The 15,644-nt window shown below is 43.9% G+C and overlaps 1 protein-coding gene across 6 annotated transcripts in view; it reads left to right on the forward strand.

The window, feature by feature from the left end:
• LOC107390081 (plakophilin-4) overlaps window positions 1-15,644 on the forward strand; it is a 120,475-nt gene that overhangs the window by 96,577 nt on the left and 8,254 nt on the right. For all 6 annotated transcript variants that reach the window (XM_015966609.3, XM_015966608.3, XM_070543961.1 and 3 more), the window contains 6 exons: window positions 8,843-9,026; window positions 9,576-9,693; window positions 11,531-11,722; window positions 11,834-12,007; window positions 12,160-12,310; window positions 14,446-14,638. In XM_015966609.3, the coding sequence (XP_015822095.1) occupies window positions 8,843-9,026; window positions 9,576-9,693; window positions 11,531-11,722; window positions 11,834-12,007; window positions 12,160-12,310; window positions 14,446-14,638 (1,012 nt within the window). The remainder of the gene's footprint in view (window positions 1-8,842; window positions 9,027-9,575; window positions 9,694-11,530; window positions 11,723-11,833; window positions 12,008-12,159; window positions 12,311-14,445; window positions 14,639-15,644) is intronic.

The following is a 15,644-nucleotide window of genomic DNA, read 5'->3' on the forward strand; positions in this document are numbered from 1 at the left end:
GGGGAGAACAATACAGTCGGAGTACGAGCACGATCATTTTGTATTAACTGGAAGGAGATTGTTTTTAGCTTGCTCAATCAGTCAAGTGTGTATTTACTTTGCTTATCACACACCAAAGGAGAATATAATCAGCGTTTTTAAAAGGGCAGGAACATAATTCATCTCTGTTCACACTGGTGTTTGTGTTGTAGCATGCAAGAGTCTAAAATCTCTCAAATATCGACTGTAATGTGAGCTCCAAGTTCCCTTCTTTCATCCACTCTTCAGAAGTGGTTGCTGAAGCTAATTGGTGGTGCAGACCCCCAGGATGGTCAACAGTTTGAAAAGGTCAGCAGTTCTGCATCACCTTTGGTTAAATACAGCTGATGAGAATGCACACAAGGTGCTTTCATCAGAGCAGATACTCGTTCCCATCTCCTTTCTGTTTAAAAAGCCACATTTGTGCAGGAGTTTAAAGCTGAATGGTTAAAAAGTCATTTGAACAGTTGTCAGAACTTTAGGTCGTCTGTTAAATCTCCTTCTTCGGGTCCAGATGGCTTTCTGTTAGACAAGGCCACCCTTGTTTGGGGTCAAGGGTCATGCTGTGTGTTGCCCTGATGCAGTCTCAGCATCTTGTACCCCAGCAGCTGATTAAGTCACTGAACCATCTACAAACTAACCCGTGAGATCATAACTCACACACACACACACACACACACACTCTCACACATACTCGCTCAGACTTGTTGGATTTTACGTATCTTCCCCTATCCCAGATTGACTTTGCTTTCCAAACTCAACTGCATGCCCAAACTTGGTCTTATCCCATCAAAACGTCAAAAACAAATTTTAAAATACTCACAAATACCAGCAAAATACTAGTTTACAAGGTACGCTGTGAACTGCTGACCTTTCTCAGGGAAAAAATGAAAAGGTTGGGTCAAATAAATAAAAAGAGATGTCTATTTTAGATATTTCTATGAGACCAGATACTCTAACTTCAGCTCAAGGAAAGCGAAAATGAGGACTCTCCGAGCTGATTCTGTGGTTTGACCCCTGCAGCAGTGACAAGTTTCTACTTTAACTCCCTGAATGTGAAAGGCTAATAAATGGTGCCGGTCTGGATGATCAGCACCTTTACTGACAGATCTAAAGGATCGCCTGTGTTACAGCTTCACCAGGAAGAAAGAGATGCCATAACAATCTATACTTTAGAGGCGACGTCTAAAAGGAGAACTTGCAAATTTTGAAAATCATTTTTATTTATTGTGTGAAGATAAATGTTGAAATTTAAAGCTTCTCTGTGGAAACGTGCATATTAACTTTTTAACACCATACCATACCATACCATTTTATTTATAAAGCGCATTCAACATGGCATTACAACCAGACAAGGCGCTGTACATTAAAAGATTACAGTTAATTAACACGTTCAGAATGACATTTAAAGCATAGTTTATAAGAAAAAATGAAAACAAGAAAATACTAGAACTAACAGTCGTAAAACACTAAAAACACAAAGGAATGTGAAACAACAGGTAAAAACATATGAAAGAACCACAGTAATACAGATGTTAATTATAGTGCATTCTATTGTAGAAAGAATGCAGATGTCGAAAGTGGTCCATGATTATGTATTATATGCAAGGTTGAAGTAGTGAGTTTTCATGCGAGATTTAAAAATGCTAATTGTTGGTGCTTGCCTCACTAGTAGTGGTAATGCATTCCACAGCTTGGGAGCACAGACAGAGAAAGCCCTTTCTCCACGGCTTTTCAGACATGCGTTTGGAAGAGCTAGGAGGAGCTTATCCTCAGACCTGAGAGCACGAGGCAGATTGTAGTAATGGACGAGTTGACACAGATATGGAGGAGCTTGACTGTTCAGGGATTTATAAGTGAGCAGCATGATTTTGAAATTGATCCTGAGATGAACGGGCAACCAGTGGAGAGATTTTAGAATTGGTGTAATGTGCTGTCTTCTGTCAACTCCAGTCAGGAACCTAGCTGCTGAATTCTGGACTAGCTGAAGTCTAGATTGAGCTGCTTTACTGATGCCGTATAGGCAGGAGTTGGAGTAATCCAGCCGTGAAGTGATGAAAGTGTGGACTACTGATTTGAGAAGACGGACACTCAGGATGTGCTTAAGTTTAGAGATACGCCTGAGGTGGTAAAAACATGATTTAACTGTGTTATTGACCTGAGCATCCATCTTCAGAGCCTGGTCTATTTTAACTCCAAGGTTGGAAATTACAGTGGAGACATTAGGTGAGAGATAGTTGAGGTCAGGTTGATGAGTAGCCGGGATGCTGTGAGGATTAAAAACGATTACTTCTGTTTTGGAGTCATTCAGATGGAGGAAGTTATCAGCAAGCCAAAGCTTAACATTATCGATACAATCAGACAGAACTTGCATTGATTGAGTTGGCTTGAATGAAAAGTAGATCTGACAGTCATCAGCGTAAAGATGGTATGAGACAGCGTGCCTTCTGAAAATGGCTCCTAAGGGCAGTATATAGAGGTTAAATAGTAACGGGCCGAGTATTGAACCTTGTGGGACACCCCAACGGAGTGGTTGTGACTCGGATGAACAGCCATCCAACATGACTCTAGCGGACCTGTTATAAAAGTATGACCTGAACCAATCTAGGGCTGAACCAGAAATGCCAGCCCAAGTCTGAAGTCTGGTGATCAAGATGTTATGATCGATCGTGTCAAATGCTGCTGATAGATCCAAAAGTAGCAGAACCACATGGAAACCTGAATCTAAAGCGAGAAAAATGTCATTAAACACCCGAACATGAGCAGTTTCAGTGCTGTGCTGTTTTCTGAAACCAGACTGAAAAATGTCCATTACCTGATTGTCATTTAGATGTGTCAGCATCTGTTCATACACTGTTTTCTCAAGGACCTTAGATAAAAACGGTAATTTGGAAATTGGTCGGAGATTAGAGTAATCAGTGGGGTCGAGACCAGGTTTTTTCAAGATTGGCTGAAGAACGGCGTGTTTAAAGGCAGAAGGAACTTCAGCCAATGTCAAGCTACTATTTAAGATGTCTAGCACATTATGGCTAATGATGAACACGTAAACTAATAAATGTAGTTTCTTAAATGCTATGAGTCATGGACTAGGAGACTCTGTAGGGCTTTTTGCTCTGGTCTTTCCTGCGTGTGCGCTGCCAGTCAGCATGTTTTGTTACAAAAGATCTAACATAACCTGAAGTTGAACCTAAGGAGAAATTGCACAAGTGGTCAAAATAGATTTACTACATGCAAAGTCTGCAGCTTCTGATGTGGAAAAGTGGATCCAAGCACACTGTGTTCCCAGTGTGTAACAGTCAGTTATAGACACCTAATGTCATTCAAATCATTGAGTCAGTAGACACTTTTACGTGTCAGTTACACCTTATTGATGACCTGTTCCTCTTTTGTGGACCAAACAAAGGCAGCTCAGTGCTTTGTGGAGTATAGATGCATCACCACAGAACAAGGATGAGGCAGTATCATTGGGATGTTTGTGACCACATCTCTGTTGATGGCTCAGACGCGTCTCCCTCTGTACTTTTACAAGACATAAGGGCACATCACATAAGGGATGTAGTAGGTCACAATCAGATGTCTCTGGATTGATTATCACTGTCCTGTTATGCTGTGGAGCATCATTGCTGGTGGCTGAGCTACCCCGATCCCAGTGATGATGTCACAGTGTAGTTTGACTCAGCTCTGGTGTGTTTCACTTTCCAGATAGAGGCCTGCTGCTGGGTCCTCCCACAAATCAGGGTTAATACCCACAGGATTTACTTGTAGATGTTTTTGTATCAAAGTAGACAACCAGTCTTCCATCTTCCTGTAAAGGATGTCCATTTGGCGTTGGCCATTGTCTATGCAATGACATGACCCAACCAGCCTAGTCACCACTGCCAGAGAAGGGTGTACATGTTCGGGAGGCCAAAGCAAAACACTTGGGCACCCTATCTTGCCAGGGGATGTGTAAAAGCAAGAGGTGGAAAGTGTTATGCCTCTTTTCTAGCTTGGTGTAGGTCGTCCATGTCTTGCTGTCATAAATTAATGTGGATCGTTGCTGATTTGCTGATGTTGGCATCAAAAGAGAGCTCGTCTGTGGTGTTAGATCTCAATTTAGTGAACTGTTAGCAACTTTCGGAAAAGGGTCAACCGTTCTTTGACCCATCACGTTGTTCTTTTTTAGACTTTCCGGGCCTTTACACTGGATGCGTACGCATCGTACAACATTCCTGATGCGTGATACGCAGAAATTAGCCTCCATTGCAATTTGGCCACATTCCAGAAGCGTAGTGAGGTGTTGTTCTACAAAATTTGTGTTTCGGATCTATCTTTAAGCTCAACCGTTCAGATCAGGCCACACAGGAAGTCAAACAAGAAACACTATTTAAGAGATTGAGAAACTTTTCAAAATAAAAGTCCCAGCCAGTTGCTTAACTAGTAAATAAAAGTATGTATTTTCCAGTGAAACCTCCGTAGACAAGGTAAACAGGAAATAAACCACGGACCTTTTTGGATACAAAATCGTGCAAACCAGCAAATACATAAGTGATCTTGCAACACTGTGGTCACTTAGTGATCTCGTGGAACGAGCTGTGTAGAATGCTTTCACTGCCGTTTTGCATCTGAAACACTCCCAAGTAGGGAGTTAAACGTGGTTATTACACTACACGCCACTGACACATCCAGTGGGAAGGCCAGGTAAGGATGAGGCCAGAGTTCTTGCAAGCTTGAGCAAAGTGAGTCATCAAGGGCTGGAGATGTTGCTGCATGTGGGTGATGATTATTACATCATCCGGAGAAAGCATACTTGAGATAAGGACCTCGCAAAGTTTGGTCTTGGCTCTGAGTCAGGACAGGCGGAAGTGTCTGCCAACTGCTCTTGTATGGAGGTGGAAGGCTTCTGATGGAGTTCCAAAGGTGTGACACAGGAGTGGATCTAATTAGATGACATCATGATATCAAAAAGAAGATCTCCATCCATTAATTAACTTTAATTGCATCATCAGTGCCTTTGTAGCTGTTAAACTTGCCTATTCTAAATACTCTCTTTTATCTCATATTGTTGCTTTGGGGTGTGCATTTAAAAGTCAAATGAAGAGGTGAATGGAAAAAGAGGGGATCTGGGCAGGGCCTTGGTGGTCGGGTCCTGACATGTATGCTGCCGGGATGAAGGCAGGAACATGCGGCAGTGCCTGGCCCGCACTCAGGGTCCTCAGGTAGAGCTTGGCTCCTCTGCTGTCCCATCACAGGGGAGGGAGTGGCCAGGAGGGGGAGGACCCAACCTTACCTGGATGTCCTATGTCATATATTCTGGAAGTTGTGCAAATGCAGGAATGGGAGTAGATATTCTGCTGGGGTGGGGCTGCGTTGGTTCCCTCGGACTCCGTGGAGCTCTGCGATGCTGCTGCTTTGGGCCCTGGCAAGATGAGCTGGGGTCTCCATGCCCTGTGTGGCATTTTGGCAACAGAGGTGCCTATTGGAGCCAGTGGGGGAGCTGGCTCCCTGGAGGGCTTAGGCCAACCAGCCATTCCTCCCCATCCCCACACATTTTTCTCCTCCTGCTCCCTCACATCATCACACAAACATGCACATAGGACCTTGGGGGGTGGACAAGTCAGGGGGTGCGGGTATGGACCCCATTTCTGCATTCCTGTGGCAATCTGCCCCAATTTTATTTGCACCTTAAACGCTTCCACCAACGACATCCCACGCAAACACACACTTAGGGCCTTGGGAGTGAGCACATTCAACAGCATTTGGCAGGGGGATTTTTCAGCCTCATCCCGAGTGCCGGTGCCCACTTCCAATTTTAAACTGCACTTAGACACAGAGGGCTGTGGGGGAAGAGGGGTGGTGTGGTGGCATCAGCTGGCATAAGCCAGACGATGCCCGCACTGTCTGCTCACCACAGCCATGGAGTACACCTCATCAACACGCGCTGAGACTGTATTGGAGCAGGCGGGGGGAGACTACGGTTCTTAGCACACCTCTGTTGTTGCTTGGCTTCCCTGGGCTGGAGGATAGGAGGGAGATCTGGCTGTCTGGCTGGGGTCTGGGGTGGTGGGTTTCTTTGCTCAGCGTTGGGTGGTGGAGCCTACTCATCAGCACCCCAGCAGAAAGGGTCGAACTCTGGGAACCGGTAATGGTTGTACCCCATGTGCAGCAGTACCGGGACCAGAATGAATAGGGTGTGTATGGGGAGCATGAGTGGGTGTCCAGCGTGCATTTTTGTAAGTCTTTGGTTGTATGTGTATGTGTGAGCATGAGGAAGGGAGTGTGTGATTGTGTTTGTGTATGACTGTATATGTCAGGTGGGACCTTTGACTCCTCCCCTCTCCTGGGACTTCTTTTGCTGCTATACATCTTCGTCTCCCCTCCCCCTGCCACACCTGGTGTGGAGTGCGGCGTCTTGGTCTGCCTGAGTGTTCATGGCTCCCGGGTCAGGGGGTATAAGATTTTTGGCGTCTGCCTGATCAATCCCAGTGACTGTGTGGTGGGATCTGGGTCCTTGGGCTCTGCTGGGTCCCCAGCAGGGCTGGTTGCCCCTGGGTCCCGGGTCGCTGGGTTTTGGGTTCGGCCGGCTAGGGGGTGGATGGCTGCAGGCGGGCGTGTGGGCTTGCCGCAGATATCTCCCGGGACTCTACCAGCTGCTGGTTGTGGCCACTCGGGGCGATCCTCTGCGCCTCTCGAGGGGGGCAGGGGCTTTTCTGGTTGCAGTCTCCCTGGGGTCCCTGTGCTCTGGGACAGCTCCTGGATCTTTGGGACTTGGAGCTCCCTCCATCTCCTACACATCTTTGGAGGGCAGATCTGTGGCCCCTCACACTCTCTATTGGATGCTCCTATAGAGAAACCTTACATATACAAGCGCGTGTACACACACAGGTTCTTACGTGGTGCTCTCATAAGTATGGACTTGGGCACGTTCAACACATATCTTAGGGCTGTGGTTGGCACTTAATGCACTGTGATTTATTATCGTGATTGTTCAGTAAAACAATGTTGATTTTCTATTTCCACATCAAGTGTGTCCCTTTTCTGCAGGTCTAGAAGCAGACTCCCGTTCATCCTTGATTGCTTATTTTTGTGGACCCCCCCCCCGGTCTCTTCCTTTCTCTTTCACCTCTGTCTTCATGTCTGGTCGGAATTACAAAGCACTCAAAAAACCACAAAAATAAAGTTTTAAGTATCAGTCGTGACATTAAAAGCAGAAGCTTTGATGCTCCTCCACCTGAGAGTAAATCTGTGAGTCTTTCAGACATTAATTCTGTTTGCTTCAAAGCCAGACAGGACATGGGGAAAAAAAAAGTAAAATGAAGACACAAAGGAGTGTACAAAACTTCACAAAATACATCATAATATTTACTCACAAACAGCTTCGGTCCATCCGACTGTCAGCCATGACTTATGAGGATTGCTCCTGGTGTTGCACCGCTGACAGGTCTGTCAGTCACACCTCAGTAATTCCTGCGGTTGATTTCTCCAGCATGCTGCCTCTGCAGGACCAATCTGATATCCTGCAGAGAACATTCATTTCTACAAACTGCCGTTAGAAGGTGCTCGAGGGGGCTGTGGATTGAGCAGTTGGTGAAGCTAAAAGGAACAAAAGTTGTTCGGCTTGGATGAGAGATTTATTTCCGCGTTAACGACCCTCTTTGAAGACACGCCTTTGTGTGTCGTGTGGAGAACGCTCACACTCAAATGTGCTTGTGTAAATTAGACTGCGTGCCAATGTCTGGAGCAGAGCATTCGCGGCAGCCCACCTGATGCTTGGCTTTTTGGCACACAGACCCACTTACACCGCTGAGGGGCTCCGATAAGAAAGATGGGCTGCATATTTAAAAGTCAAGCATACATTATTGTCATCTTTGTCTTAATGTTTTTGCACGATATTAAGCGAAGCAATAATGTTTCATGTCAGGAATTAATGGATTTGGAAACATTTATGGATGATGATAATTAGAATAGCTGATTAAATGACTTGCAAAAGTGGAGACACCATGTCTGTGGCATAATTTCCTCTAAAGCCTTTTGCCAGGAATGTCTGAATTGGGCTCTTGGGTCCTATTATAGACTTTTATCATCTCAGCGACTTCAGACGGAGTGAAGGAGCGACGTGCTGAGAGAAAATAAACAGTGAAGTTGAGAAATAAGTATTTGTGATAACCCATGAATAAAAACACAGAGTTCAGTGTCAAAACAAGTCCAGCTCTAGTGGTCATGACTATTCTGAGCAAGTCGTTGGACAAAAACAACAGATCAGGCTTCCAGCTCATGCCCCTTGAAGTTTTGTCTTGACGGCATATTTTTTATTTTTGTAGTGGCTAGCTAGCTACATGCATTTTTCTCCTCCTGCAAGGTTACAGTTATTCTGCTGAATTGGGCTTGTGCCTCGGCATTAGCCCTGCAGCCAGAGCCGTCTAATTAGAAGAACATGTTACATGCTGGCTAATCCCTGACAGCTGCAGCATCAAAGGCTGTCAGAACTGTACATGATTATCAGTGGTTACCAAAAGTATATTTGAAAGGAGCGAAAATGATGGCATCATTTCTAGAGACTTTATTTATATTTCATTTCAAATGACTAAGCCATATGGATCTCTGCCTCATCCGCTCTTATTTTTTCTCATTTGGAGTCGTAATTCGTGCCTGTAGGATATCCACCGCAGATGAAATATGATGGAAACCTCTGATGTCGATAATAGAGCTGCAGGAACATATTTTCTTAGGCCCTTTATCTGCCCGCTTGTTTGTGTTTGTCTGTGGACACATCCACACCTAATGAGGCTTGCTCCAAATGCACACGACAGCTGAGATTTTCACACGTTTGTCTGACTGTCCCCAGGTGTGCTGTGGAACCTGTCGTCGTGCGACGCGGTGAAGATGACAATCATTCGGGACGCCTTATCGACTCTGACCAACACTGTGATCATCCCTCACTCCGGGTGGTGCAGCTCCACCTTCGACGACGACCACAAGCTGAAGTTTCACTCCTCCCTGGTGCTCAGGAACACCACTGGCTGTCTGAGGTGAACCACCTGATGATCCCACTGGACACCAGCGCCCCACTGTGGACTTTTGGTGCTATTACACTCAACATGGGATTAGCTCATGCTTGTGGCTCTTCTGTAAATAGAAGTTGAACAAAACTAGGATGACTCTGTTTTAAAGCCAGTACTATTTCAAAGATAGACAACGTCGCCTCTCCTTTTGACATTTTGGCTTTGTAGACATTGTGCTCAGACTTAAATTGGAGACAGTTTGCTGTATTTATGTGCACATGCGTAGGTGAAGTTGGTAGTTTATTTACCCAGTAAACAACATCATTACTTCAGTTGGACCAAAACAAACACATCTCATACATTAAAGATGGTGTCTGGGAATGGCAAAGCCCACATTACGCTTTCAAGTGGGACACGTGCACGTTTGTTTGTTGAGCAAAGCTTCAAAACTGAATGCCTGATGTGTGTGTTTCTTTGTGTGTGTGTGTGTGTGTGTGTGTGTGTGTGTGTGCGTGTGCGTGTGTGTGTGTGTGCGTGTGCGTGTGCGTGTGTGTGTGTGTGTGTGTGTGTTTAAAGGAACTTGAGTTCGGCTGGTGAGGAGGCCAGAAAACAGATGCGTACTTGTGAGGGTTTGGTTGACTCACTGCTCCACGTCATTAAAGCTTGTGTAAACACCTCTGACTTCGACAGCAAGGTACACCACACAAAGCCTCCTGCGCACACACACGCGCACACACACACACACCCTTAGCCAAGAGGAGAATATGCTGCAGCACGATAAGAGTCTCTGTTTGAATAATTTTATTGCTTGTGACTAAATGACTTCACAGCATTTAGCAGCTACTGTTTTATGTTTTTTTCGCCAAAAGAAAAACAACAAATGCGTGCATAACAGTGGCTTTTTGGGCCATTTTGAATTAATTTCTGTTTATAAAACGTACATATTTACTATCTTACCCATTGTGCATGAGAGTAAATCAGGATCAGTGGAAAATCCTGAAAACTGATCTTGAAAGTGATCAAAAAACACTGAAATGTGATGAGTGGTGAAAGAGTCTAGCCTATTGCTGCTTTTGCTGCCATTCTCCAAAATATTACGTGTAACCTTTACACTCCCTTCAGTTTAGCACAAAAGTGATTTTTTAAATGTTCTTTATTGCCAGGGCTTTTACCTCTCGGTGTCACCAGAAGTGCTACATTCTGCTATTAATAGTGACATTTACCTTTGGAAATAACTGAAAAGAATGAAATGTAAATGATGATGCTGGTGTAACCTCGGCTTTCTAAGGCTACTTTATACGTCAACGTAGACTTCTTCTGGAGGGTGAAGTCTCTGGTAGACGAGTCTATCAACTTCAGCTTGTGAATAAAAACATCTTAAAGAAGGTGTGAATTTAAATGGACAAATAATGGATTTAGTCATTTTTCCTATTTTGTTAAATAAAATATTAAACAATTATACTTATAAATACCAGTCCACTCGAGGAGCAATGCCCGACAGAGTTTTCATTGAGCTGGAACTGCTTTAATTTTGAGAAACTAAAGAAGACGGCACCATTGGTGGAACGTCCATCCACCACCACTGCCGCTATTGTTGGGCTGACCAATCACAAACATGTTTTTTGTTGCGTTTGACAGATAGTCTGTCCTTGTGTCAACAGATAATGGCACTGCTTGTCTCCGCACCTCTGCAGACAGAGAATAAATTAGAGTTAAGCGTCACGTAGTGTCCACGAAGCGTAATAAGCGTCTGACGGCTGCCATTCTAGATGATGGTGTATTGTTCGTCGTTCTGCTGAACTCATGTCTCAAGTCTATTTGTTACTTGCTACGTCTCCAGAAAACATCAAGCTCAGCGGTTCAGATTGGGCCAGACAGGAAGTGGAAAAACTGGAGCAGTGTAAAACATCCGGCAACTTTCAAAATAAAAGATTTCTAGTTTAGTAAAAATACCTGTGAATCTTCAGCGGCTGTAGTAAAACATAAATATTATCGTGTGAACTGCCAAAGTCACGTGTGATCTTGAAATTCTCCAGTAATTTCATGACCTCGCAGGACCCACTGAAAAGCTCCTGGTGAGAAGGGACGCGCTGCGGAGCTCAGGGGGGAAACTCGTCTATTATGTTACACGGCACTTCTGCATTCGGTGAAAAGCCAGAGTTAAAGTTTATGACAATATTGTGTAAAACATGAAATATTCACTTTTTGATCTTCAAGGCACAGTTTGCCTATCACTCCCGTGAGTATAAATGCCATTTCTCCAAACCGAGGCTGTTCAGGGAGCTAATTTTAATGGGTAACAAACAAATTTTTTTATGATCTTTAAACAGAAAAATGCTTCAAAATGGCCAAAATATTCTTCTAAGAATCAAATGTTATAAGAATGTTTTTTTTTGTTCTTGTTGCAACTAAACTGCACATAGAAATATTGATAATTACTATGATAATTATTGCTTTTTGTGTGGTGATGCTAAAAGGCTCAATGTTAGCGGCTCACCCTCCAAACCCCATTTTCTTCTCATGTCCTCCAGATTGTGGAGAACTGCATTTGCACTCTAAGAAACCTGTCTTATCGTCTGGAGCTGGAGATGTTGCCATCTCGACTGATGGGAGGGCAGGAGGTGGACGGCTTACTTGGCAGCGAGTCGCCCAGTAAGGAGATGGACTCCAGCTGCTGGGGCAGGAAGAAAAAGAAGAAGAAAAACAGCTTGCAGGAAGACTCTGTGAGTGTTTCAGATACAGTTTGCGGCACAGAATAACACAAAGCCTGTTTCTGCTACATAGTTCACTGAAATGATTTCCAGCGTGTAACTTGGCTAAAATCTTTATTTTAGTGGGACGGTGTGGGGCCAATTCCCGGGATCTCCAAGTCTCCCAAAGGGGCGGAGATGCTTTGGCACCCCTCTGTGGTTAAGCCCTACTTGACTCTGCTGGCGGAAAGCTCCAATCCTGCCACTCTGGAGGGTTCAGCCGGGTCTCTCCAGAACCTGTCAGCTGGGAACTGGAAGGTAGAGCACAAACATACAACTTGTTCCTTTTTGGATGCAGTAAACATAATTTAACAGTTCAGCTCTTACAAATGCTATCTTGCACACTGCATCGGTTTCCCTGTGGGATGCAGAGGGTTTTCTGAAGCATTTAACACCTTTTGTGCATCCAGTTTGCTGCATATATCCGAGCAGCTGTTCGTAAGGAGAAGGGTCTGCCCATCCTGGTGGAGTTGCTGCGAATGGACAACGACAGGGTGGTGTGTTCAGTCGCCACGGCGCTGAGGAACATGGCGTTGGACATCAGGAACAAAGAGCTTATAGGTGAAGACTGTTTGGATTAATAAGGAGCTAAAGTTTCTGCTCATGTTACGTCAGGGGCTACTTCCTGGATGCACAAACAGTTTTAAAGTTGATTTGTGGCTTAGCGGGGCTCATTTATTTCTTCTAAGTGATTATGATTGTAAACAGATGACAGTGTCACAGTGAGTGCGTTTACATGCAGCCAGTAACCCTTTTAAAACCCGAATATTCACAATAACCCGGTTCCACAGGTCCTTGTAAACACCGCCAAAAACCCGGATATGCTCATAACCGGGTTTTTAAAAACCCGGTTACTACACCTGGGGTAACCCTTTTCTAACCCGAATGTTTGGTCGTGTAAACGCATATCGGGATATCCCCATCAAAGCGTGTGTTCTGCGCATGCTCTGTTCGCAAGGAATCTTGGTCTTTTGAGTAGCGAGACGTCTTGTATGCACCAGAACACCGGAAGTAAACAAGTTGGGAGCAACATGGCGAGTCGCGGCACAGCACCACACTTTTGGAGTGACGAGGAAACCTCTGTCTTCATCGGTCTGGTGAAAAGTATGATAATTATGTCTTTTGTTGACGGCCGAAAGTACAGAGACAGCGAAATATACGCATATTGCGTCTGGACGTAGTCCATACGTCCTGACGCTACCCCAACGTCCGTAATTTAAATCGGGTTATGCAAGTTAGGGGTAACTCTTTCTATTTATGCTTGTAAACGGGTTATTCTGATCAACTCAGAAACCTGAATACCGACCTTAACCCGATCATAACCCGGATATTGGCCGCATGTAAACGTAATCACTGCTAACAAAATAAGAAGGATTGTTCTGCAAATTGCATCAATGGATCAAGAGTCTAATAAACTTATGAGAGTTTAAGAATTTTGGAACATTTGCACATCTTAGCACTATTATACATCTGTACATACATTTTTAAAAATTCCATGTTTTTAGTTCTTCACTAAAATAAAGCTTTTATTTACTCTGTGTATTAGTGAAGAACTAAGAAAATGGAATCAGATAGAGAACACAGAATGTATGTTTTTTTTTTACCTTTATTTATTCAGGTGAACTGTTTGAGAACCACTTCTCATTTACAAACATGACCAGGAATGTAACACAGACACTCAAAAAATATGTTGGATGCTCACAAATCAGAGAAAGAAAAGTCTCCTTGAAGAAAGAATGATGGTGAAATAATACAGAACGACAATACAGAAGACTGGGCGATTTAGCCAGAAGGACCTGGAGGACATAAGGAGGAAGATGGATGATAAATAAAGTCCCAAGAGCATCAGACTATCAGGTTAAAATATAAAACAGGACAATAATTCTAAATATATTAACACTGATTGCAGATTGAACAGAAATATAAATAAATATAAAGTTTTACAAATAGTGGTGATGGCTAGAAATGGATTAAGCAGCTAAATCTGCGAAGACAAATGCATATTAAATCTAATTTACTCATTCCAGACAGGTAGTCACGGTGTTGTTTTCTACCATCCAAGCTAATATTACAGCTGAAATGGTGTTTTAGATCTGCTCTATGGAAGTATTTCTTTTGAAGGTCAAGTTTACAATCAGAAAAACAACAGTGTACAAAAAAATCTCAGTAAAACTTTATTTTGCTCCAACAACATTTCTGCAACCCTTTATTGTTTTTTATCGGCTAACATATGCTAGCAGAGGTGATGCTAAAGGAAAATGAGGTTTAGTTGTTTAAGGTGATGTTAGAGGCGTGTGAGTGAGTGAGTGAGTGAGTGAGTGAGTGAGTGAGTGAGTGAGTGCGTGTCTTTGACTTGCAACTCCCAAGTGCTGAGCCTCTTCAGCTGGGTTGCAGCACAGAAGGACAGATGGAGAAGCAATCCTCTCTCATGCACACTCTAAAAATGCCCTTACAGTGTCACTTAGGAAAACTGCCTACTACACTGCAGGGTGAAGCAGAATTAATGCATCCTTCCTGCTACAGAAGCCACACGTTGCCGCTAAGGTCAGCGTGGAATCCATTTACATAACAAGAATACAACAGGAGGGAGGGACTGCACCAAGTTCTTGCATGTGCATCGACTTCCTCCGCTGCACAAAGCGTGCTATTATGCATTAGCCACGAGCCTCACCTCGTCTCCCCTCCTTCCTTTACAGGGAAGTACGCAATGAGGGACCTGGTAAACCGCCTCCCTGGAGGAAACACCTCCCTGCTGTCAGATGAGACTGTGACGGCCATCTGTTGCACCCTGCATGAGGTCACCAGCAAAAACATGGAAAATGCAAAAGCCCTGGCCGATACGGGCGGGATCGAGAAGCTGGTCAACATCACCAAGAGCCGAGGAGACAGGTGTGCCACACGAGCATGGATCTGTGATTTTCTCATCTGTACTGATGGCCACTGGGAAGGTGTTACTGTGCAGTGAGGTATAACGTCCCTGTGGAATGGTGCAGCCACTTCCAGCTATACGTTCACTAACATTCCAGGTTAACACACACCGAGGACACACTCCTCTATCAGTCATAATGTCCTGTACTATCCACAGTGTGAAATGTAGGTTGAAGAGGTAAATTCATTCCACATCTTTGATCTGCTGTCAAAAGGTAGAAAAACGGCTGTATTGAGGCAAGTTTTTTAGATATTGAGCTAAAATTGAATGCAGTTGTGGCCGAATGTCACAGCACATACTTCAAAATCTTGGAGAAGTGCTCGAGATTGTGCAATATTTGACCAAGACAGATAACAACGTAATCCCTTCTCGAAATAAGTTGACCTTTAAAAGTGAAGCTCACTGAGAAATGTATACTTGTTTTTTTAATACAATCAGTCACTCTTGAGTTTCACATGCATGCAGAACGTGAAAATAGTCTTCAACCCTATTTCCTGCATTAGCTGCTGAAAGGAAACAGACTTGGAAATGCTCGAGTCAGAAAAAGCCACACAGATCTGCGTCACACTGTTAAATTGCGTTCATTGACTCAGCTAGCTTGGCTGGTGAGTAGCGACCGCGGAAAGCTCGGATCACACTGTGGACTAGGGCTAGGGCTGAACGATCAAAGGCATATGCAATTAAATTGCAGTGCGACAAAAGGAGGTTTTATATTCGCAAAGGCTGCGATTTGACTGTCAGTAAGTGGTTAGCGCAATGCTAATATACATGGAAAACCCAATAGGGATGCTAATGCTAATATCGCCAATTACATTCTTACAAATTAAGAATTAGGAACGTGCCAAATAATTAGATTTGGAGTCTAATAAAAAGTAAAAACTGCCATCAATCAAATAGGCACAGACAGATATTTTAGTAAAGCTAGAAAACTAAGAGACTTAAACTTTACTGAGTTTTGGCTAGCAG

The sequence above is a fragment of the Nothobranchius furzeri genome, chromosome 14 (genome assembly GCF_043380555.1).
Source record: "Nothobranchius furzeri strain GRZ-AD chromosome 14, NfurGRZ-RIMD1, whole genome shotgun sequence".
Lineage (NCBI taxonomy): Eukaryota > Metazoa > Chordata > Actinopteri > Cyprinodontiformes > Nothobranchiidae > Nothobranchius > Nothobranchius furzeri.